The sequence below is a fragment of the Arvicanthis niloticus genome, chromosome 4, assembly GCF_011762505.2.
Source record: "Arvicanthis niloticus isolate mArvNil1 chromosome 4, mArvNil1.pat.X, whole genome shotgun sequence".
Taxonomy (NCBI): Eukaryota; Metazoa; Chordata; class Mammalia; order Rodentia; family Muridae; genus Arvicanthis; species Arvicanthis niloticus.
Window position 1 is genome coordinate 68,874,464 of NC_047661.1, and position 23,952 is coordinate 68,898,415.

A 23,952-nucleotide genomic window follows, 5' to 3' on the forward strand; every position below is an offset into this window, starting at 1 on the left:
CTGCCTCTGACTCCTTTTTTTTTTTTTTTTTTTTGTTTCTTTTTCTTTTCTTTCTTTCTTTCTTTCTTTCTTTTTTTTTTTTTTTTTTTTTTTTTTTTTTTTTTTTGTTTTTTAGAGACAGGGTTTCTCTGTGTAGCCCTGGCTGTCCTGGAATTCACTCTGTAGTCCAGGCTGGCCCCGAACTCAGAAATCCACCTGCCTCTCCCAAGTGCTGGGACTAAAGGCGTGCACCACCCCTGCCTGGCTTGCCTCTGACTCCTGAGTGCTGGGATCAAGAGTGTGTGCCACCACTGCCAGACTTAGGCAAATAAATTAGGAAGTTTTGTGATTGGGACTAGAATTCCAGGGAAACTTGATTCCAGGGTGGGGCTGGAGGGAGGGATGAGTTATATCTGGCAAGTTTGGAATTCTAGGTGGAAGTTCTGATTTCTTTTAAGTGAGGACTTAGTGAGCAGGAGGCCAGAAGTGACTTTACCCTATATAGGCTTTGTTGGCCTGGTGAGAGCCAGCTTTCAATGGGACCCAGAGAAATGTTTATTACAGAGGGGCTGGACAATGTGCTGATTTACAAACTATGAAATCACAGTGCTTAAAACAAGTAAACAGCCCCTGTGAGTGGATACTTTAAAGTTTACAAAGTATTTTGTTGTCCAGTCATGTTTTCCTCTGTTTACCCAGCCTCTCACCTCCTCCTCTTTTTTATTTTATTTTATTTTATTTTATTTTATTTTATTTTGTGGCCTAGGCTGGCCTGGAACTTGTCTGCTTCCACCTAACTTGCCATTAACCCTGTTTATCTAGTGTTGGCCGTCAATCCTAGGGCTTCCTACCGGCTTAGGCACCCACTCTACCCACTGAGGGGCACCCTCAGCCCGTGAGTGCAGTTCTGGTGATTCTCCGGAGTTTGTTCTTTCTATACCTCACCACTCCTGTTCCTCTTCATTTTAAAATGATTTATTTTATGTGTTTTGCCCATATGCCTGTGTACCTTGTGCAATTCCCGTAGAGGCAGAGGGAGGCCTTTAGGTCCCCTAGAACTGGAGTTACAGCTGGTTATGAGTGGCCAGATGTTCTTATCTGCTGAGTCATCTCTTCAGCCCAGACCCTGCCTGCCTTTCTTTCTTTCTCTCTCTTTCTTTCTGTTTTTTTTTTTTTTTTTTTTTTTTTTTTTTGTTAGGGTTTCTCTGTGTAGCCCCGACTGTCCTGGAACTCACTCTGTAGACCAGGCTGGCCTTGAACTCAGAAATCTGCCTGCCTCTGCCTCCCAAGTGCTGGGACTAAAGGCGTGTGCCACCACTGCCCGGCCCTAAGCTTCTTTCGAATGTGCAGGGAATTGATTTTCCAAAGAGATTTCTTCATGTTTCACATTAATTTTCACAAGACTTTGCAGAGTCCATACATTGGAGGCAGTCATAGGTTGCAGGCTTTATTTTGATAAGCTTAGAAAAATGCAAGACAGCAATTTGTTTATTTATTTATTTATTTATGTATGTTTTTTCAAGACACAGTTTCTCTGTATAGCACTGGCTATCTTGAAACTCACTCTGTAGACCATGCTGGCCTCGAACTCAGAAATCCGACTGCCTCTGCTTCCCAAGTGCTGGGATTAAGACAGCAATTTAAATCTACAGATAACAGCAAGTGGGTGGCAGAACACTCCTAATTCTGCCTCTCAGCATCTGGCTCTAGAGGAAATTGGGTAATAAGAGTGGCGTCAAAGCTCCGTCTTAACCTAAGCTACTAATGTCACCTATGTTCTTTCTCTAGATTCTGAAAAGCTTTGGAGAAGAGGATGTGTCAGAGAAGAGATCACTTAGCTCTGCCTGGCGGCTTCAGCAGTTACAAAACCTTTCCAAAAGTGAAATAGCATCCTCTTCAACAAGCCCCTCCCTCGCTATGACGTCAAGAAATCATGTCATTGTCTGGTTACTTCTTTGGAAAGAGCTATTTTTAGTGCGGGGCAAACACGTACTGCTTTAGAGCATGAATTATAATGTACAAATTAAAAGGCAGATTTGAAAATGCCTTCAAAATTACTATTTGCTTTATCTTTATGTTCGCACCGTTGTATAGAAGGGAACGTGAAGCTAGTCTTTCCACGCAGTGTCCCTCTCAGCTCAGAGTGTCAGCCGAGAAGGCGGGGCCATGACGTCACATCTGGGCGGGCGTGGACTGTTCTAAGTGCGTGCTGGGGGGGGGACTTCTTAGATATCGGGCTTCAAAGCTCTTTCTCTTCCGGTTTCTGCGCCCTTTCGCTGCGCGCTGGTTTCGACTTGGGGTGTGTAGTGTGGAGAAGAGGCGGGATTCCTCCTCCCTTCGGCTTCTACTGGGCGGGTCCACTTCGTGCTCGGCAGAATTTCAGGGGTCCGAAGTGTCAGCTTTAGGCCTGGTGAAACTTGGTGGCCCCATGGCCCCGCTCGGAGCCTCCCCGCGTCTGGTGCTGCTGTTTAGCGGGAAGAGAAAATCTGGGAAGGACTTCGTGACCGAGAGGCTGCAGAGCAGGTGTCTGTCCGCGGGTGCAGGGAAGCCGAGGAAGGGCGCTACCGCAAGTGATGGAGGGAGCTCGCTGAGGGAAAGGAGGGACAGGATGACACAGGGCAGGAGAAGGTAGATCCTCACGGTCAGTAAACAGCAGCCTGCACATGTACCCCTCAAAGAACCAGGGGACTGCCTCTGCAGAACTATGAAGATGTAGCTCTGTCATCAAGAAACATGAATTATTATTACTATTCATGCACCTTCAATGTGCCAGTCCTGTTTCATGATTGGTGAGCGGTAACTGGTGTAGATAAGGAGACTAACGTAAGGGTTTTTTTCCAGACCACGTCCTGAGTGTGTCTGTTCCAAAGAGAATCTGTCCAGAACACCCTGCAGGAATTTAGGGTATATTCTATGTCAGGCGTTGTGCGTCTGTATCATCTCAACTAACCCACATAGCTTCTTTACCAAATAGTGGTATTAGCAATCCCATGTCATAGATTCAGAAGCAGGGGCCCTTAGGAGCTAAAACCTAGTGTCTGTGTGTGTGTGTGTGTGTGTGTGTGTGTGTGTGTGTGTGGTCCAGCAGCAGGGAAAGTTTATACACCTAGGAGTTCAAGGCCAGAGTAGACAACATGGTGAATTTTTGAGTATTAAAATGTTAAAATTTGCTAGGGTTATAAAGTAGCAAATTCAGGATTTAAATTCAGCTTTGTCTGCCTGGAAAATGATACCTTTCTCTCACTCTGTCCTACCTTTTTAATTATTTATTTATTTATTTATTTATTTTTTGTTTTTTGTTTTTGTTTGTTTTGGTTTTTTGTTTGTTTCGAGACAGGGTTTCTCTGTGTAGTCCTGGCTGTCCTGGACTCACTCTGTAGACCAGGCTGGCCTCTGCCTCCCAAGTGTGACACCACTGCCCGGCTAGCTATTTATTTTCAAAGATGCCTTTATGTTATGGGTGTGGCTTTGTGCCTTGGTGTGTGTACATGTTCTTGGAAGTCAGAAGAGGGCATATGATCCCCAGAACTGGAGTTACAGATGGTTGTGAGCCTTCATGGTGGGTGCTGGGAATGGAGCCTTAGTCTGTAAGAACAGCAAGTGCTGGGATTAAAGGCCTGGCCCAACTCTAGCTTTTAAAGATCAGACACACAAGAAGAGGGCATCAGATCCCCTTACAGATGGTTGTGAGCCACCATGTGGTTGCTGGGAGTTGAACTCAGGACCTCTGGAAGAACTCAGGACCTCTGGAAGAACAGCCGTGCTCTTAACCACTGAGCCATCTCTCCAGCCCCACCTCCAGCTTTTAAAAAAGCATGGGTTCTAGGGGTTGAACTAAGATCATTAGGCTTATGAGGCTCACCTTTCCTCCAGCCTTCTGTTTTTTTCTAAGTGATAAGATATTCTAGGGAACATTCTTTTTCCCCCCTGGGAACTTGGGCTATGGAAACAGAGAAGGAGGAGAAAGAGTGGTGGGGCTCCTCTCCAAGGCCATCGTGGTGAGGGAGCCAAGTGTTAGGTGGCATAGTCATTCCAAGAGGTTCAGGGGAGTCCTGGGCAGAGGTTATTACCCCAAACCTTCATCACTAAATAATCACCATCAATGTCTAAATTTTACCTGCCCTTAGCTCCACACATAGGCAGAAGAACATCCAGAAGCCTAGATGCTGGGTTTGGCTGCTGGGAGTTCACAACCTGGCTCAGTGCTTAGTGGTCTGTTACAGACTTCTTATGGGTTCTATTCCACTTCTGCTTATTGTTAAATGGACAACACTGCAAATAGAGTGATTCTTGGCCAGGAATACAGTGTTGGCTGTTGGGGACCACACTAGCCCCACGTTGGGGCGGCCAAAAAATGTTGGGGTCCACACTAGCCCCATGTTGGGGCAGCCAAAAAATGTCTCGGCCCGAGCAAAATGTTAAGGCCCGGGCCAACCCACGTTTGGGCGGCCACTGTATCCCGGCCCAAGCTGCTGCTCCGGTCTGCAGGTCGGGGTTCAGCAAGAGCGAGGGTGAGGGCAGACTCTACCTAATGTCTGATGTGTCTGATGATCCCTCTATAGTCTGATTCTGATCTGTTCTGTCTCTGCCTTTTATATGTCTTACTTCTAAGCCACACTTCTAAGTTACACCTTTAATCATGCCCTTAGGTCTTGTCTCTAACTCTGATCTCTATACTTCTAAATCATACTATTAAGTTACACACCTTTAATCTCACACACCTTTAATCTCAAGGTATCTAAACCAAGATTATTAACCAAGTGTGCTCAGCTGTTGTAGGCTATTGTAATCCAAATCTCATGTCAGGGTATATGGCTCAAGATGGCTGCAAAGCTGATAGCCGCTTTCTGCTAAAAGTTGGCCCCCAACAGTTGGCTATGTTAATTTACTGTTTTCATTGCCCACAATGTCACTTTTAGTTAACTTTCTTCACTCAGCCTCATTTTCATCATCTGGAACAAGAAGCGGACGAGTGAGGTGCCTCAGCAGGCAAAGGCAAGCCTGACTCAGAGCTCATGTGAAGGAAATATGGAACTGACTTTTGAAAGTTGTCCTCTGAGCCCCCATACCTCAAAGAAATGTTTTTAAAGGGATGGGGACACTTATTTCACCATGAAGTATTTAAGTGCACTTGTGAACATCTTAGTGCAGGTAGAAACTGTGATTCTTACACTGATATTGCTTGGATCCATGAATAGCACACAGTAAACAGTTGTAAGTACACCAAGTAACTCAAAGGGCAAATTATTAATGTTGTAGTGACCAGGTCAATGTCTACCAAGGTCTCTGTGGCTCCGAGAGAATGAGCTTGGAGTCCTAGCAGAAACCTGATCCAAGCAGAATACCAGCAGACCTGAAATTTCCCATAGCACTTATTCAATGCCTTCGGCCTGTTAGTTCAGGGGTCCTTTATATTCCTTTGACTTTTGTATGTGACTGTAGGGAGGATGATGTTATCATTTTATAAATGAGCAAAGAGGATCAGAGCAGGGGAGGCCAAGAGTAGAAATTCCTGTGTTAGAAATGAGCAACAGAGGCACTGGGCTGCTCTTCTTGGCACTGGAGACTGTTGGCAGCACAAGGTTAACTAGGTTCTGATTCCTTGTCTCATAGACTTGGAGGTAACATCTGTGCTGTCCTGCGGCTCTCTGGTCCACTCAAGGAGCAGTATGCTCGGGTAGGTGGTGGCTTGTGGCATCTGGGGGCGCTGGGAGGAGCCTGCTTTTGGAGCAATGGCTACTGCTTGAGTCACTGGCTCAAGAGAGTCTAGATATGAGGTCCTATTTTAAGGACAAACAAACAAAGAAGAAAAGGGAGGGGTCCAGGAAGGGGTGTAGGCACTTGAGTTGGCAGCTCTGATGTCTTGTAACTAAGGATCTGTACTATAATTCCCTTTCTCAAACCATGTCGCACTAGCATATTCCGCCACCCAGCTGGCCTGATGCAACCCTTGAATTCTCAGGGCCTGGGAAGATGGTGCAGTTGATAAAATGCTTGCCATGACCTGAGTTCTAGTTTGAATACCTATATAAAAAGCCAGGCATGGCACTGCACACCTGTAATCCCAGCACTAGGGGAGGCAGAGACAGGCAGATCTCTGTGGCTTGCTTGCCAGACAGCTTGGCCTAATTGGTGAGGTCCAGTCCCAGTGGAAGACCTTATCCCAAAAACAAAATAAAAAACCTCAAGATGGCTGGAACAGCATCTGAGGTTGCCGACCCGCAAACCTGTGCACACGCACAGGGACATACTGTTTCCCCTAAAGAAATTTAGTCACATGAATTGTCAAGACACATTGTTAGGTAGGCTGAAAGCAAGATGCAGGGCAATGTACGGATGTCCTTGTCAATTTGGCTTTGGTATAATACAGCATCTGCGACTGGGTACTTTGTACAGAAAAGAGATAAATAACTCACAGTTGGGAAGGTCCAAGTACATGGTGGTGGCATTCTCTTAGATTCTGGTAAGGGGCTTATGGTGGAGGGGCAGTGGACAAGAGAAATATCACATGGTAAGAGGACTGAGGGGAGAGGCCTGGATCCTTATATAACGACATACTTTCAGGGTAGCCAATCCAGTCCCACAGAAGTGGGAACTCATTAGTCCTCTCTCAGAGGCACTGTATCCCAATACCACCATATTGGGGGCAAGGCTAAACGGGAGATTTGGTGGGGACAAACCAAACTAATGACTGAGAATGGTGGTGCATGTATTTCATCTCAGTACTTAGAAGGCAGAGGCAGGTAGATCTCTGAATTTGAGGCCTGCCTGGTCTACAAAGCAAGTCCAGGCCAGACAGGGTTATGGTGTGAGGCCCTGTCTCAAAAAAAAAAAAAAAAGTATATTTGCTCCTATATCCAGGTCTTCTTCAAGTATATATAGATATATCTATATCTACCTATGTATATATATGTATACGGTACTTGCCCCTTTGACCACAGTGCCAGCTGTGAGGGATGTTCCAGATGTGAATTTCTGCACTGCTGGAAAAGACACCATGGGAACTGCAGGCTGCCACAGGGAGTGGAAGAGGGGAGAAGAAGAGATTTTTTTATTGTAAATGAATGTATCTCTTTTGAATTTTGCTTATTATTATTATTATTATTATTATTATTATTATTATTTTGAAACAGGATTTTACTATATATCTCTGTCTGGCCTGGACTCTCTTTGTAGGCCAGGCTGACCTCAAACTCACAGGGATCCACCCCCTTCTGCCTCCTGAGTGCTGGGATTAAAGATGTGAACCACCATTGCCTGGCTATGGGTTATATTTTTGAGAATGCCTTTCTGTTCTGGAGCCTTCTGGGTGGACCCTTTGCTGTCATTGTGTCTAGAGAAGGGGATGGAAGGCCTAGAAGCAGCTCCCTGAGGGTCAGGGTAGCCCCTCCTGTCTAAGGGTTTCTCTGGGTGTATAAGGTCCTAGTAACGCCCAGAGCCAAATGAAGCAATGCTGTTTCAGCCAAGTACCAGGACCTTGGGTGTGGGAAAGGAGAAGAGGGGGGACACATATCTCTCTGGGGTTTTTGATGGAGGCAAAAGATGCCAGAAGGACACAAGATTTCTGATTGGGATGCAATAGGCTAAGGCTGTGCCCAGGGATTGCAAACTAACTTCAAGATTAGTTTAAGCCAGAAATAATTGGAAGATGAAGCCCTCAGAAGAGAAAAAAGACACCACACATGTCAAACAATTTTGGAATTATCTAAGACCTCCCAGCTTTGAGTATCTTGGGGCTCTCCCTTTGTAGGACTCTCTTCTTTGTGGCCATTGTTTCTCTCCAAGCTGGCTAGCGACTGTGCAGGGAGGTGCCAGGCAGGGCTGGTTCTTCCCATTTCAGAAAGGACTGTGTCATGGATGGACTTGCATTGCAGGAGCATGGCTTGGATTTCCAGAGACTTCTGGACTCGAGCACCTACAAGGAGACCTATCGGAGGGACATGATCTGTTGGGGGGAGGAGAAGCGCCAGGCTGACCCAGGCTTCTTCTGCCGGAAGATTGTGGAAGGCGTGTCCCAGCCTATCTGGGTAAGGGGGCTCTGCCTTGGTGTACAAAACAGGTCTTCCCATCCCCCTCCTGTGGCCATCTCTCATCTTCACTGCCACCTTCTGCCTATGTCACTAGCATCTCAGAAGTCCTTGATGTCTCTTGCCTCTGTGGGCCATCTCTGGACAGGAGCCAGAGTGACTTCATAAAAGTAAGCCATGTATCAATGGCATATCCAGAATACTGGTGCTCCCTACCCTCTCTGCTGGTGCTCCCTACCCTCTCCCAAACAAAGTCTGAGCTTTGATGTGAATGTTGGGCTCCAGCATTCCTCTCCATCTCAACAGAGCTTCTCTTGCATCAGTCATGCGGTTGTGACCTTGCTTCCTTTCCTTCTTGCCTGCTTTCCTTCTTTCCTGCATTTATTTATTTGTTTGTTTGTTTATTTATTTATTTATTTTAGACAAAGTCTTAATATGTAGCCCTGGCCAGCTACTTTGTAGACTAGAATGGCCCCAGACTCACAGAGATCCACCTGCCTCTGCCTCCCAAGTGCTGGAATTAAATGCAGTACCAGCACAGCTGGCAGATCGGGTCTTTGGGTGTCTTCCCTGCCTGGCTGTCCTTTCTTGACCTCTTTACCTGATTTACTCTGACTCCTTTCATGTCACCTCCATGGGGAAGCCTTCCTTGACAGACATCATAGTCTTTTCTTTTTCCCTTCCTTTCTCCTAAGACAGGGTCTCATGGAACCCAGGCTGGCCCTGAACCTCTGTGTGGTAAAGATGGCCTTGAGCCCCGATTCCCCTGCTTCCACCTTCCCAGGTCTTAACTAGCCCATAGCACCCTACTGGGCCTCCTTCATTCATCTCTGTGGTAAATTCTGAGGGTCTCCTTTTCCCAGGCACCTCTCTAGGGCCTTAGGATGTGCTGGTACAAAATGGAATGAAGAGTTTACCTTCAAGGAACTTCCTGTTATAGTTAGGATTTTGGAAGACATGTTCTAAATAAATGTAGGTAGTGCCAGGGCAGGCAAACGGGACAGGTGGAGGTGTGGGCAGGCCGGGGAAGAACTGCTCTTTAAGGCCTGTTGTCTAAGGACTGCTTTTTAAGGCTTAAGAAGGCTTTGTTCTTAAAGCAAGGTCAGAGCATGACTGGAAGGAAGTGAAGGAGTGAGCTAAACGGGTAATTAGTGAAGTAGCTTTCTAGAAAGAGGGACCAGAGTGTAAAGGCTGGAGAGGGGTCCAATCTTGCTATGGTTGAGAAACAGCCATTGTGGTAGCCCGTGGGAGGTTAAGGGCAAAGCTTATAAGGCTTTGGAAGAGTGGAAGTCACTAAGAAGTTCTGAGAAGAGGAAAGACGTGGTTTAAAAATTAAAGGGCAATTTAATTAATTGATAGGGTGTAGACCAATGGTGGAGCATGTTTTAGTATCTGGACATAGTTCTTGGAAGGAATGGGGTTGAGGACCTGAGATGGCTCAATGGATAAAGCCCTGGAGTTCAAATCCCCTGGAACCCACATTAAAAAAAAAAAAAAAAGGACAGACGGGGGCTGGTGAGATGTCTGGGTGGATAAAGGCATCTGCTGTCAAGCCTGAAGGCCTGAGTTTCCCCAGGACCCACATGACGGAAGGAGAAAACTGACACCTTTGAATTATTTACACACACACACACACACACACACACACACACACACACACACACACACACACACACGCTCCCACATCTGGCATTATAGATGTGGTGTATATGCCTGTAATTTTAACACTCAGGAAGTAAAGGCAGGGAGTTGAAGGTTAGCCTTTGCTATGTAACAAGTTTGAGGCCAGCCAGAGCTACATAGTGATACTTTGTCTCAAAACCAAACAAAGGATTTAACAGGCTTGCCCTGGCTGCTGGAGAGCAGGCAAGAGCGAAGCAAAGGCCTAGTGATCCGCCTAAGTGATCAGCCAGTGACAGGCTGACCTCAGAGTTGTGAGAGACCTGAGAAGGGGCCAGTTTTACATGGATTTTAAGGATAGAGCTGCTCAGAGTTGGGTAGGTGATGAAGTTGGTTCTGGGGTAGAAGGACAAGGATTTTATTCTGAGTAGAGACAGGAAGGGTGAGGATTGGTGAGGTCAGGAGTTGAGAAACTATGTTTCAGCCAGCTCTGGGCTGACATTCATCCGTCTGCACTGTGGTCCCTGATAATTGGAGAAGCTGCTGTGTGTCTCGAATTGCATCTCGTGCAATTGTATTGTATGTTCCAGTGCCAAAAGGGCAGGGCAAGGTGTATTTTGTTTATGATACCAGCCTCAGTGCCTGGCATACTTGCAATGCCCCTTACTTAGAACTGCAGCTGAGTGATCCTGCTGCCTGGCAAGTGGCAGTACTCAGAGATGGTTGTTCAGTGAGCTGTACCATTGCTCTGGCTTCCATACCCCTGCCCCTCCCCGATTCCCAGCCTTCCTTTCCTATAGCACGGTCTTAGTCAGGGTTTCTATTTCTGCACAAACATCATGACCAAGAAACAAGTTGGGGAGGAAAGGGTTTATTCAGCTTACATTTCTACATTGCTGTCCATCACCGAAGGAAGTCAGGACTGGAACTCAAGCAGGTCAGGAAGCAGGAGCTAATGAAGCGGCCATGGAGGGATGTCACTTACTGGCTTGCTTCCCCTGGCTTGCTCAGTTTGCTTTCTTATAGAACCCAAGACTACCAGCCCAAGGATGGTACCACCCACATGGTCACCTGTTTGTGCCTCTTCTTTGCAGCTAGTGAGTGACACACGAAGGGTGTCTGACATCCAGTGGTTTCAGGAGGCCTATGGGGCTGCGACCCACACAGTCCGAGTAGTAGCCTCTGAGCAGAGTCGACAGCACCGGGGCTGGGTGTTCACACCAGGTAGGCTGCAAATAGCATTTATCCCCATGGCTCAGCACATAGCTCAGCCACCCCTGTGCTCTAGGCCTACAGAGAGTGAGTGTGAGTCTATAAAGGGGAACCTAAGGCCTGAGGAATGGGTTGATAGAAGGTCAAGTTCATAGGGTATCTTCTTTGGCTGTCTTGTTAAGGCCACTGGGGCTTCCCCCATTTTTGTGGCTTTGGGGACTGACAGTGGTTGGTGAGAAGCCAAACAAACCCTAGATAAGCCATGGGGCCAGACAGGAAATTTTCCAGGGGCCTCAGTGGTACTAGCCCAGGACCTGCTTTGCAGATAGTTCTGAGGCCTCTGTCCTGCCCCAGGTCACTATTCCTTGGATACACTCAGATCTAATGAGTGTGAAAGCTAACAGCGTATGTCTTGGGTGCTCTGGCAGGCCAGCCTGGCTCTGGTGCTTTATACACTCCCTGTTACAGACTCATACTTTACAAGTACCATGTGGATGCTGCTCTTCCCGTACTCATGACCCATGAGGGCCTTGGCCCAGAAAAGTCAAGTCTCTTTCTCAAGGCCATGAAGAGTGGGAGGAGCCACACTCTCACCCTGCTTTCAGCCCTGAGGACAGAGAGCCTCCCAGCAAGCTCCAGTTCCGAATATGCCAGCCTGGCCTAACAGTGTGACACCTTCTTGGGTTGTCTGCAGTTGTTGTTGATCCAGTCTTCTCTGTAGGTGATGGCCAGAGCAGATTGATTTCTTCAGGGGCTGCCTGTGAGCTCAGCCCGTGGTGGGAGGCCACACATAGCTCACAGAGGCTCTCAGAGGAGAGGCACAGGGTGGATGCCTGGTATCTTCAGGGTTGGGGCCTGACTCCTCTGTTCTTCCTCCCAGGGGTGGATGATGCTGAGTCAGAATGTGGCCTGGATAACTTTGGGAACTTCGACTGGGTCATTGAGAACCACGGGGATGAGCAGTGCCTGGAGGATCAGTTGGAGAACCTGCTGGAATTTATTCATGCCAAACTTTAGTGATGAGCCTTGCGGGGTGAGCAGAGACTGATGGACTGGGCTAACAGTGGTTCTGCCAGATGTGGGTCCTCAGTCCCGGCTGAGGCCAGAAAACAGACAGACAGTCTGGCTTTAAATTTCCAGAGGTATGGGGAGGATGCTGGAGGGTAGTGGGCAAATAAAGAAACCTCTGGTGTGTGTGTCTTCCCTGGAGAGGATGCTCTGCCTCTTTAGGGCATGTACAAGGCAAATGCAGGTGCATGAGTTTTGCCCAAGGCAGGAACATTAGCACGCCCCTGATGGGCAGGCCCGCAGAGCTATGGTGTTGTTGCTTCCCTGTGTGTAAGCTCTCAGCCCTGGAATCCTAATAAACCTCCTTGGAACACAGCTTAGAGCTGGAGACTGATTATTTCCCTCTATCTTGGAAAGACTGGGGGTAGAACTAGGCAGTGGTGGTGCACGCCTTTACTCCTAGTGGGAGAGGAAGGCAGAGGCAGGCAGATCTCTGAGTTTGAGGACAGTATGGTCTCCAGAGTGAGTTTGAAGACAGCCAGGACTACACAGAGAAACTCTGTCTCAAAACATGATGCAAAACAAACAAACAAAAAAGAAAGACAGAGAAAAAGAAAGGAGGGAGGGAGAGAGAGAGAGAGAGAAAGAAAGAAAGAAAGAAGGAAAGAAAGAAAGAAAATCTGGGATATTGGGGTAGGTATGAGTCCCACTCTGCCTTGTACATGACTGAAATGAATCCTGCAGAGGTTGGCCTGAGCCTAAAGCCTGGGACAGGTCTCTGTGTCACAGGTGGGTTTGGGATTTGTGGTTCCTGTTTTCTGGGATGGCCCTAAGAAAGGCTCCGTCACCACAAGAACTTGTAGCAGTGCACCAGCCCCTTGCTCCTTCACAGCTTTTCATGAGTTCTTAGTGAATTAGTTTTAATTAAAGGGACTGTTTAATTAAATCCTTAGGAAGGTTGAGAACCATTGTCTTAAGGGTACCCACTTCCTATAGACTGGTATGTTTATACCCCTTACCTCATTAAAAAATGTTTATTTATTTTATGTATATGAGTACACTGTAGCTGTCTTCAGACACATCAGAAGAGAGCATCAGATCCCATTACAGATGGTTGTAAACCACCATGTGGTTTCTGGGAATTGAACTCACTGGAAGAGTAGTCAGTGCTCTTAACTGCTGAGCCATCTCTCCAGCCCCTGCCTGCCTTACCTTATTTTAAAGGTGAGCAAACAGATTCAGAGCGCTAGTTGTAAAACCTACTCAGTGGGAATTATTACTTACTGAGATAGCAGGATCTTGCACCCAGTTGGAGGGTCCTGTTGTAAAGTCTACAATTGCCATAGGCCCTAGGACCTTCTTTGGGAGTCCACACCCTACCCTCATGCCTGGGCAGCTACTTCAAAGACTCTTAATTGAACCTAAGCACTGGCAGTTGAGAAAAGACACCTGTACTCTTAGCTCAGGAGTCAGTTCTTCCCCATGGGCACAGTATAAGGGAGGCAGAAAGGGCTTTGGAAATCAGAGGGCGCAGTGCTTCTGGGAGGACATAGTTCTTGACTTTCCAACTTGATCTGAGATAGGGGGAGGACTGAATCCCATGGAGGAGACCAGCCAGTAATTGTGATGGGCGGATAACAGTGGAACGAGACTCAGGGTAGGGGTTAGAGTAGACCTCACAGGGAAGACTGAGTCTCTGACTAGGGAGTTGGGAAGAGCGACATTGATTGTTTTGATGGGTAAGAGGAACACATGCAAAGGGACTGGCTAAGAGGTTTTCATGAGACTCGTAGCAAGAAATAAAAGCCAGGGAGAGCCAAGTTGTCTGCTCGGTAGATGGAGGTGGCGGATTGGCTGATTCAGCCCTCCAGAGGCAAGGCGTATTCTCATCAGTAAAACTGCCCTCACTCCATTTTCTGCCTTTCAGTCCCTTCACCTCTCAATTCTGTACACTTGCTGCTGTCCCTTGTTATAGTGTTTAGTCTTTTATTTTATTTTTATTTTCCTTTAATTTATATGCATGGATACTTTGTGAGTTTGTGCACTGTGTGTGTGCCAGGTAGGTGCCTGTTGAAGCCAGAAGAGGCCCTGGAACTGGAGATGTGAGTCACCACATGGGCACTGGGAACTGAACCTGAGACCTCTAGAAAGAGAAGCCATTGCTCTAACCACTGAGCCATTTTTCCAGCCCTGTGCTTAGATTTTTTTTTTTCCCTCTGAAGATACAATTCGATTCTCCTTGTCTTTCAAAGCAACCTTTGGGAAAATTTCTTTTACAGGCACTCTGCAAAATTTCTTTGCTTTTTTAAAAAATTTATTTTATTTTATTTTTTTAAAGGTTCCTGGCACAGCGGGAACATTCTTTTTTCTTCCTTGCAAAGGCTTTCATGGTTCCAGCCAAAAAGAGGGCCTTGCTGGCATTTTATTTCTGTGTTCATATTTGATGAAATCTCTGGGTAACTAGAAATAGAATGGAATGCCCCCCAGTCTGAAACCCTGGGTGTAGTGGAACACTCCTGCAGACTCATGCAGGAGGTAGAAGCAGGAGGGTTATGAGTTCAAGGTCAACCTTGGCTACTTAGTGAGTTCTTTTTCTTTTCTTTTCTTTTCTTTTCTTTTCTTTTTTTTTTTTTTTTTTTTTTTTTTTTGAGACAGGTTCTCTCTATGACAGCTCTGGCTGTTTCAGAAGTTACTAACTAGACCAGGCTGGCTTGAACTCACAGATCCAGCTGTCTCTGCCTCCTGAGTACTGGGATAAATCACATCTGGCTATGCTACCAGGTGAGTTCTAAGCCAGTCTGGGCTCCTTCAGAGCCCAGTCTTAAAAACAAATAACAAAATACTCAGAACTTCTAGAAGATAAAAACCAAGCCTCCAAACCTGCAGACAACAGGTCAAATGACCCTTTCACAGGGTCCCATATCAGATACCCTGCATATCAGATATTTACATTTACAATTCATAATAGCAGCAAAATTACAGTTATGAAGCAGTCATGAAAATAATTTAGGGCTGGAGAGATGGCTCAGTGGTTAAGAGCACTGGCTGCTCTGCCAGAGGTCCTGAGTTCAATTCCCAGCAACCACATGGTGGCTCACAACCATCTGTAATAGGGTCTGGTGCCCTCTTCTGGTGTGTCTGAAAACAGCGACAGTGTACCCACATACATGAAATAAATAAATCTTAAAAAAAAAAAAAAAATAGGTTTAAGCCGGGTGGTGGTGGTGCACACCTTTACCCAGCACTTGGGAGGCAGAGGCAGGCGGATTTCTGAGTTCGAGGCTAGCCTGGTCTACAGAGTGAGTTCCAGGACAGCCAGGACTACACAGAGAAACCCTGTCTCGAAAAACCAAAAAAAGAAAATAATTGTATGGTTGAGGGTCACCACAACCTGAGGAACTGTATTGTAGGGTCCCAGCATTAGGGAGGTTAAAAACACTGCTCTAGGTAGTACTGTAAGATGAGACAAAGAAACTGACACCATCTGCAGGCAGTGAGATGGCTCACTGGGTAAAGTGCTAGCTCCCAAGGCTTGAGTTTGATCCCTAGAATCCAATTGGTGAGGAGAGGGAACTGGATTCCTAGCGCTGTCCTCTGACCTCCACACTTGTGCCATGGGATGCATGTGTTCCCCCAAGTACATAAGGTAATAAATCTGATATAAAATTTAAAAAGGAATCGACAACATCTGGAAAATTTGATCATTTATGTAGAAAACTCAGTGGACTCTTAGGGTTTGGGGAGCTGGCTCTGCAAGCCCAAGCAAGGACCTGAGTTGAGGTCCCCACCACTAGGTAAAGACTGGGTAAAGCATCTGGAGTGACAGTGCTGCTGCCTGGAAGCCACATTAAAGGTGGACGAGAGGACCAGCTCCATGAGCTGTTCTCTCTGGCATATGTGTGGCCACACATTTAAAGACTTACTTATTTACTGTGTCTGGATGTTTTGCTTGCGTGTGTGTCTGTGCATCTGGTACATGCAATGCCACAGGAGAGGGGCTCTGATCCCTGGAGTTACAGATGGTTGTGAGGCACCATGTAGGTTCTGAATTGGACCTGTGTTCTCTGCAGGGGCAGCCAGTGCTTTTAACCATTGAGCCATCTCTCCAGCCTCCACTTTGTTTGCTCTCTCTTTTCTTTCCTTCCTTTACTTTTTTCTTCCTTTTCCAACATAGTATTTTTATTAATTATTTGGGAATTTCACATCACGGACCCGGGTATGCTTATTTCCAAGTCCTCCCATGTCTAATCCCTCTCCATTGTGACCTTTCCCTGCAAAAGAAAAAGAAGGAGAGGAAAAAGAAAACCAAGTCCATTTTGTGTTGTCCATATACTCACTGGAGCATGGACAGACTCCCGTGGCCAGTCCCCAAGGGAAGATAAATTCTTCTCCACCCAGGCCCCTGCCAGAAGCCATCAGTGTGGAGAGCCACACTTTGGCATCCTTATCACAATCTTTAAGACTTATTTATTTAAGTATGTATATGTGCACCCTATTTGCATGTATGCCTGCCTGACAGAAAACAGCATCAGACAGAAGAGGGCATTGGATCTATAGATGGTTGTGAGCCACCATGTGGGTGCTGGGAACTGAACTCAGGACCTCTGGAGGAGCAGTCAGCGCTCCTAACCGCTGAGATTTCTCCAGACTCCCGATCACAGTTTTTAAGACCTCTCTTCGATGGCTTCCTTTTACAGGCTGTTACTTTTTTTTTTGGGTGGGGGATGTCACAGAAGCCTTCTATGTTCCTCTGTCCCAAAGGTGTCTGCAGCCACCAAGAACACTATAAGAGCAGCTTCCTTGTCTTTCCCAGTCAGTGGGGACATGGATTCTGGGTTTCCTCATGGTTTCTGGCAGTAGCACAGACCATGAACATTCACATGATCTCTGGCATCATGCCAAGGACCTCCATTTGGTCTCCAGTGGCAGTACAGACTGTAGTCATCAACATAGCCCTCTGCCAAAGCATGGGCCACGGGCCAGCATAGAAGTATGGACCATAAAAGTCTGTTTTTGTTTTTTAAAGATTTATTTATTTATTATGTATATAGCATTCTGCCTGCATGTATGTCTGCATGCCAGAAGAGGGCACCAGACCTCATTATAGATGATTATGAGCCACCATGTGATTGCTGGAAATTGAACTCAGGACCTCTGGAAGAGCAGCCAGGGCTCTTAACCACTGAGTCATCTCTCCAATCCCTCCCCACTTTTTAAGACAGGCTAGCCTGTCAGTCTGGCTAGCCTGGAGCTTATGATGTAGACCAGACGTCTCCAGCTTGTAGAGACCCTGCTGCCTGCTTCTGTCTCTTGAATCCTGGGGTTAAAGGCATGTATCACCACACCCAGCAACTAGATGCATTGTACACATAATGACAGTAGAAAAATATAAGATGAAGAGCAATTGAGAAAAATACCTAAGATCAAACTCTGCCCGCCCCTCTCCCCCACCCAGGCACAGAAAATAAGAAAAAGGTCACTAGAACTGGTGAATGAATCCTTAGGAAGTCAAGCAGAGGGTTGCCAGGTGTTTGAGGCCAACCTGAGCCATGGGATAAAATCCTCCCATAAACAAAATCAGCGGGAGAACTGGCCAAGACAGCACCTGGAGCCGGAGGCAGGAAGATCTCTGGTGTGAGACCAGCATAGGCTACATAATAAGACCGTTTCAAAAACACATGTGTTTACATTTTATATTAATGTGCAACAGAAAATTCAAACACGTCATTGAGATGGTTCTGAGGAGAAAAGCCTGATGACCCAAGTCCAAGCCCAAGGACTCATGTGACATGAGAGAACAGACTTCCAGCAGCTATCCTCTGATCCCATGTGTTCATGGGCATACACATACATTAAAAAAAGATGTAAATAGGACAGGGAAGAGATTTTCTGAACCCACCCATGAGAAAGAATGACATTCTGACAGGCTGTTGTGTCTGCGCATGCGCAGTGACGTGGCTGGCAGAGAACCCATGACCTGGTTCCGTCATCTGCTAAAGTTACGTCCAGAGTCTAAGGACACCTTCACTTTTGTTCTTTGGAAAGTAACCCCATTTCCCTGCAGGGAGGGGGTTTGGATTTTTTTTTCCTTTCATTTTTGAGATTCACATCCTGGCATTCTCTAAGGTAGAAAGAACAAGGACATGTACTAAGGGGAAACTGTTGGCTGCTCATCGTCCCCGTAAGGCTTTAGTGAGTAATGAGATGGACGTTTACGTGAGCCTGCAATCCGTTCACTTTGGCTTTGGGGCTGTTCTTCAAATGCCTTTGAGCGCTCCATTTTGATTTAAAGACTTGGCTTCAGTAATGTTCCAAGCCCCTCTTTACCTTCTGTGTTGCTTTGGGTTTTGGAAGCAGAAAGAAGTTTGGTGCTAAATTGTGGTGAAAGAAGCGGATGGGTGAACTTTCTGGCTGTCTGGAATGTAACAAGAGTAAAACGTTCTCTACATTCCTAGGATCTTCTTCTTCCCCCACTTTCCTTCCCAAACTTTCATTTCTTTTTCTTTCTTTGTTAGAGATCAAACCCAGGGCTCTGACCGTGGCTAGCAGAATGCTTACCACTGATCTGCACCCTACCCTTCTCATGTAACGAAAGCTGGCTTTAAACTCTCCATCCGAAATCTTCTCGAATCTGTCTTGGAAGTGTTGGATTTACAACTATATTGATATAGTTATATATCTATACATATAGATATATATGTTGGGCTTAGACAAGGATTTTTATTTTTTATTTTTTTCTGAGACTAGGTCTAATTTAGCCCACACATACTGGGATTACAGGCATGTGCGCCATACCTGGCATAAAGAGGCAATTAAAAAGTCATCTTTATCTCAGTGTGGTGGTACAGAGCTATAATCCCAGCACTCTGGAAAATAAGGCAGAAGTACACCATGGAATTGTTTAAAACTAGCCTGGATTACCAGCCAATTATCTCAATACAGCACAGCCACACTCCTTAGCTGCCACGCCCACGCCTTCACCACGCCCACGCCTTCACGTTTGTTCTGCCTTCAGTGCCCTTCCCAGATGCTGTGGACTTGAAGAGGGCAGGGATACCTCTCTTCATTTCCTAGCGCCCACCACCCTGAGAACAAAGGATGTTTTTATTGGCTTATTTTCTTTTGAGTCTTTTGTCCTAGTACATAAGAGGTCCCCAGAAATGTTTGTGAAAATGGGAAAAGGAAGCCTGGGGAGTGGTGGCACTCACCTTTAGTCCCAACACTTCAGGAGGCAGAGGCAGGAGGATCGATGAGTTCCAGACCATCCTGGTCTACAGAAACCCTGTTTCAACAAACAAACAAACAAACAAACATCATCATCAACAACAACACAAAGTAAAAAGAAAGGAAGAAAGAAAATGGAAAAAGTGAGTGTAGGAATCAACGGGGCTCTTAGGGGCATAGGAAGTTCTGGTGTTTGAAGCAACATCCGGCTGACTGGCTGTTTACAGTCAACTCTTTGAAAAATAGCAAAAGCCCCAAAGCCCAGGCTTGTAGGTTTGGCCGTGTCTACAGTTGAAATATTTTCAGTAAGCCTTCTGTCTATCTGTCTGCCTATCTGTCTTGGTTTCTTGAGACAGGGTCTCTCTGTGTAGCTCTGGCAGTTCTGGAACTCACTCTGTAGACTAGGTTGGTCTCGAGCTCAGAGAGACCCACCTGCCTCTGCCTCCCGAGTGCTGGGACTAAAGACGTGCGCCACCACTGCCCAACCTCTTTCTTCAACAAATTGTTAATTACATGATTTCTTTATTCTTGGGAGAGGAGTATGTGGAGGCCAGATGGCAACTTGTAGGAATTGATTCCTTCCTCCTTCTGTGTAGGTTTCAGGAATCCAATCAAGCCTTCAGGCTTGGTGGCCAGTGCCTTCCTTTTTTATTTTTGTGTTGCTGATGACTGAATCTGGGACTGTGTGCATGCTTGACAGTACTCAGCTACTGATTCCCCCCCTCTTTTTGTTTGTTTTTAAGAGGAAGGGAGAGAGTGAGGAGAGTCTCCAAGTTACTCTGGTTACTCAGGCTGACTTTGAGCTCACTCTAGTCCTGCTAGGCCTTGAATTGGGGATCTACCTACCTATCTCAGCCATGAAGTAACTGGAATTATAGGTCTGTGACACTAGGCACAGTTTACTTAGGGAAAATTTAAGCTCTCATCCTGATACCAACTAGCTAGAAAATTTTCCTGAACCCTTGAAAATCTGCTCTAGCAAACAGCAGATGCCAGCTCCAGCTCGTTCAGTTCACCACTATAAAAATCCATTATCTGTTTCACGGGGTGACCCTATTACTGTCTCCACTGCGGGGTGCATGTGCATAACCCCCTGGGACCATCTGATGATTACTTTAACCCCCATTTTACAAAGTCTTGGGACCAAGGTTCAAGGTGGCAAAGCTCTCCTTTCTGTGGCTGGCTTTGGTGTTTGGCTGCAGTCCCCTGCTTGAATGGACACAGCACAGAGGATAGAAAAGATGCTTCCCTCAGACTCTGGTCTCTGGTGGTGAGGGAGGACCCAAGGGTCCTGAGCTTGCCACCAACTCCTACTGCTGCTGACAGTGACACTGCAGTGATTGCTGATATTTGTCTTGTGCACTTGAGACTTTTCTTATATGGGATTAGTCGCTGTCACTTTCATGACCTGGATCTGAATATTCCCTTTTGTGTTCAAGCCAAGCCTCTGGGAGAGTCCTCCCTTTGCAGTTTAGGGTTTAACCCTTTCCTTCCTGGGAGCACCCAGCCCAAGGCAGGTTCTTTTGGTGCTCAGTGACAGCTGTGAGGTGACTCTCTGCTGCCTGCTCTGTCACTTTCTCTCTGGTCCAGCCTGGCTCTGAGGTCACTTAACACCCAGCCCCAAATCCCTTGCTCACAGGGGGAGGAAACTGAAGCCCAGGATGGGAAGTGGTCTGTTCAAGGACAGGCTGTACTTAGTGACAATCCAGGACTTGGCCCAGGGCTCGTGACTACTCAGAGTTCTTCCACCATGATGGAGTCACTGAAGAGACAGAAACCTTTGCCCTCTGTCTGAGGATGGCAGAGAAAGTCCAGCCGAAGCCTTCTGGTCCCTGGGAGCTGGGGCCATCCTTGGAATTTTTCAGTTTTCCTACAGGAGACTAGGCCATTTGCCCATGCCATCTGTCCTGATTAAGTGAATCAAGTGGCACCAAGAAGAAGAGGTCACAGAGTCACTTCCCTGAAGGGAAGGAGCCTCTGTGTTAGGGGCGACTGGCATGAGAATTAGGCACGACCTTGGACCTGCTGTTCTGGGGTAGAGGCTAGGATGCCCAAGTTGGAGCCCCACCCTTTGCTATGGCTGTTGGCCATCTGGGTGTGGACGATGTCTGCTGAGTGGGGACATTCCCAGCAATGTCCGTCTGCCTCTAGTAAGCTTCCAGGCACTTCCAGATCAGAGCCAATGGCACTGCAAGTCTCCACAAGGGCTGGCTGGTCTTGCAGAAGGGTTGGGAGGTCTCTGGGCAGCTGCCTTGGGTTGGCATTGTCCTAGTAGATCCTGGATGTTCCAGGAAATGCATTATAAATCCTGTTGAGTATTGGCCAAGCAAGCCAAGCAGGGTGGTGAGCCAAGGTCTGGAGTCCTTTTGGCAGTCATTGTCAACCTGTCCTCTCCCGGAGAGAACCAGAGAGAGAGGGGCTCAGAACTTTGCTGGCAGGGCTGATGGGGACACAGTGGGCACAGAAGACATTAAGATGGATGGCATACTTTATGTTTCACTGTGTATTTTTCCCCATATTTACTGATTGCTACAATCATGTTCCCATTTAAAACTGAAGAAATCGGTCCCACAGACAGGTGAAGTGACTTGGCTCATGGTCCTGTGCAATTGGGCTGGATCCTCACTTGTTGGTACTTGTGAATGCTTGAGCAAACTCAGTTGCTTTACTGAGCCTTCAGTCCCACTTGTGAACTGGGGACAGTGCCACTTCTGGGGCATGTTGTGCAGGCCTGCCCTAAGCTTTGACTCCTCAAGACCAGTTTCCTTCTCCTTGAACTGTTCATCTAGGAGGTTGAACCCAGACACGAGTTTCTATTTCAGTTTAGGTTTTAAAAGTATTTATCTATTTTTTATGTTTGTTTTTTTCATGCCATGGTGTGTGCATACAAGTGTGTGTGCTTGTGTGTGTAGATCAGAAGTCAACCTGGAGGAGAGGTTCTCTCCTTCCACCATATCAGGTTCCTGGTGGCAAGGGCCTTTACCCACTGAACCTTCTCTGCCCTCCAGTTTTCTTATTTTTCTTTAGAAAGCTTTTTTTTTACATGTCTCTCTCTCTCTCTCTCTCTCTCTCTCTCTCTCTCTCTCTCTCTCTCTCTCTCTCTCTCTCTGCATAGTATATGTACATACCACCATACATTGTAGGCATCAGAGGACAATTTGTGGGAGTCTATTCTCTCTTTCTGTAATGTGGGTCATGGGTTGTTAGGTTGACAGCAGGTGCCTTTACCCACTGATTCGTCTTGCCAGCTCCCTTCTTCTCCCTCCCCCTCTCACTTTTGTTTATTTACATATATTTTTGAGATTTATTTTTTAAAATTTTATGTGTATGAGTGTTTTGCCTGCATATCTGTGTAACATGTGTGTGCAGTGCTTGAGGAGGCCAGAAGAGGGTGTTAGATTTCATGGAGTTGCAGATGGTTGTGATTTGCCCTGTGGGTGCTGGGACTTGAACCAGAGACCTCTGAACAAGCAGTTGGTGCTCTTAACAACTGAGTCATCCCTTCAGTCCTTCCCATCCCCTTTTTCTTTTTGATACAAAGTCTGGCTCTGCAGCTCAGTCTGGAGTATGAGGTAATCCTCCTGCCTCAGCCTCCCAAGTCCTGGGATTACATATGTGTATTATTATGCTCAGATTGTGTGTGTGTGTGTGTTGCCTTATTCTTTGATACATGTGAATACAGTTGGTGCCTTCTGGAAAAGGCAGGTGACATAATGTGAAATCTGTGTAACACTGTTCATGTTGTCTGCCTCTGCCCTGCCCCCTTGCCTGTCACCATTACTAGCTCATCCTTGTCCCACAAGCAGGCCCTCCAGGGACAGGTGCTTCTGCTGCTGCTCTGGAAGTGAGCTCTACATGTTGGTCTCATTGAAGGATGGATTATTAGAACCCACTTGGGACTTGAAGAACCCACTGTTCACTGAGCATGAATTGAGCTCTATACATCTGAATAGAACCCAGCTCTTCCCTTTGGTCTGTTCACCAATAAGCTAGGGGAGGCAACAGGAAAATCCCACTATTGGCCGTGTACTATGTGTGCTGTGTGTATTGTGTTACGTCCTGCATTCCCACCTAGGCATGAGAGGAGATGAAGGGGGGCTGGCATGCCAAGCAGCATCCTGTGTGCCTGCCCCGATTCTTCTATATTCTTCCTTAGGGTACTGGAGCTCATTTTTCTCATGCATCCTGAGGAAGGGCTTGAACTCACTTAGTGCTGGCCGGACGGTCATTTTCACATCTTGTTACTGTGGATTTCCTAGAACCTACCCCAGCACACAGGGAGCCCTGTCCAGCAGATCACTGTTAGCTGCTTCAAGGGTTGTGACTTCCAATCAGTTGTTTCAGCTCAGAACGTAGTGACCTCTGAAGACCTGAAGGTGTAATTGCGTACTTGCTTTGTTTGAGGGAAGGCAGCTTTTTGAATGTGAAGTATGTCATTCCCTAAGGCTTCTTTTCACCCCTCTGTCCATTCTGAACTCTTTTCTTTTCCTCCTATCCCTCCTGTTCCTGCTCCTCCCTCCTCCTCCTCCCACCTCCTTCTAGATTTGTTTATTCATGTATTTTATGTATATGGGCATTTTGTCTGCATGTATGCACACCAGAAGAGGGCATCAGATCCCATTGGACTATAGTTATAGTTGTGAGCTGCTGTGTGGGTGCTGGGAATTGACCTCAGGACCTTTGAAGAGAAGCCAATGCTCTTTACTACTGAGCCATCTCTCCAGCTGAAAGTTTTTGCTTTTTAAAAAATATTTTAAAATTACATTTAATTTAGGTACTTCTCTCTGTCTCTGTCTCTGTCTGTCTCTGTCTCTTTCTCTGTCTCTCTCTCTCTCTCTCTCTCTCTCTCTCTCTGTATGTGTGTGTGTGTAAAACATGCCAG

The 23,952-nt window shown here is 46.6% G+C and overlaps 1 protein-coding gene across 1 annotated transcript; it reads left to right on the top strand.

Moving 5' to 3' along the window:
• The first annotated feature begins 2,223 nt into the window (after window positions 1–2,223).
• Window positions 2,224–12,221, top strand: Pmvk (phosphomevalonate kinase). The gene is made up of 5 exons (XM_034499390.2): window positions 2,224–2,502; window positions 5,593–5,656; window positions 7,854–8,006; window positions 10,721–10,850; window positions 11,719–12,221. The coding sequence occupies exons 1-5, from the start codon at window positions 2,408–2,410 to the stop codon at window positions 11,853–11,855; spliced, it is 579 nt and encodes a 192-aa protein (XP_034355281.1). The 5' UTR covers window positions 2,224–2,407; the 3' UTR covers window positions 11,856–12,221.
• The last annotated feature ends 11,731 nt before the right edge of the window (window positions 12,222–23,952 follow it).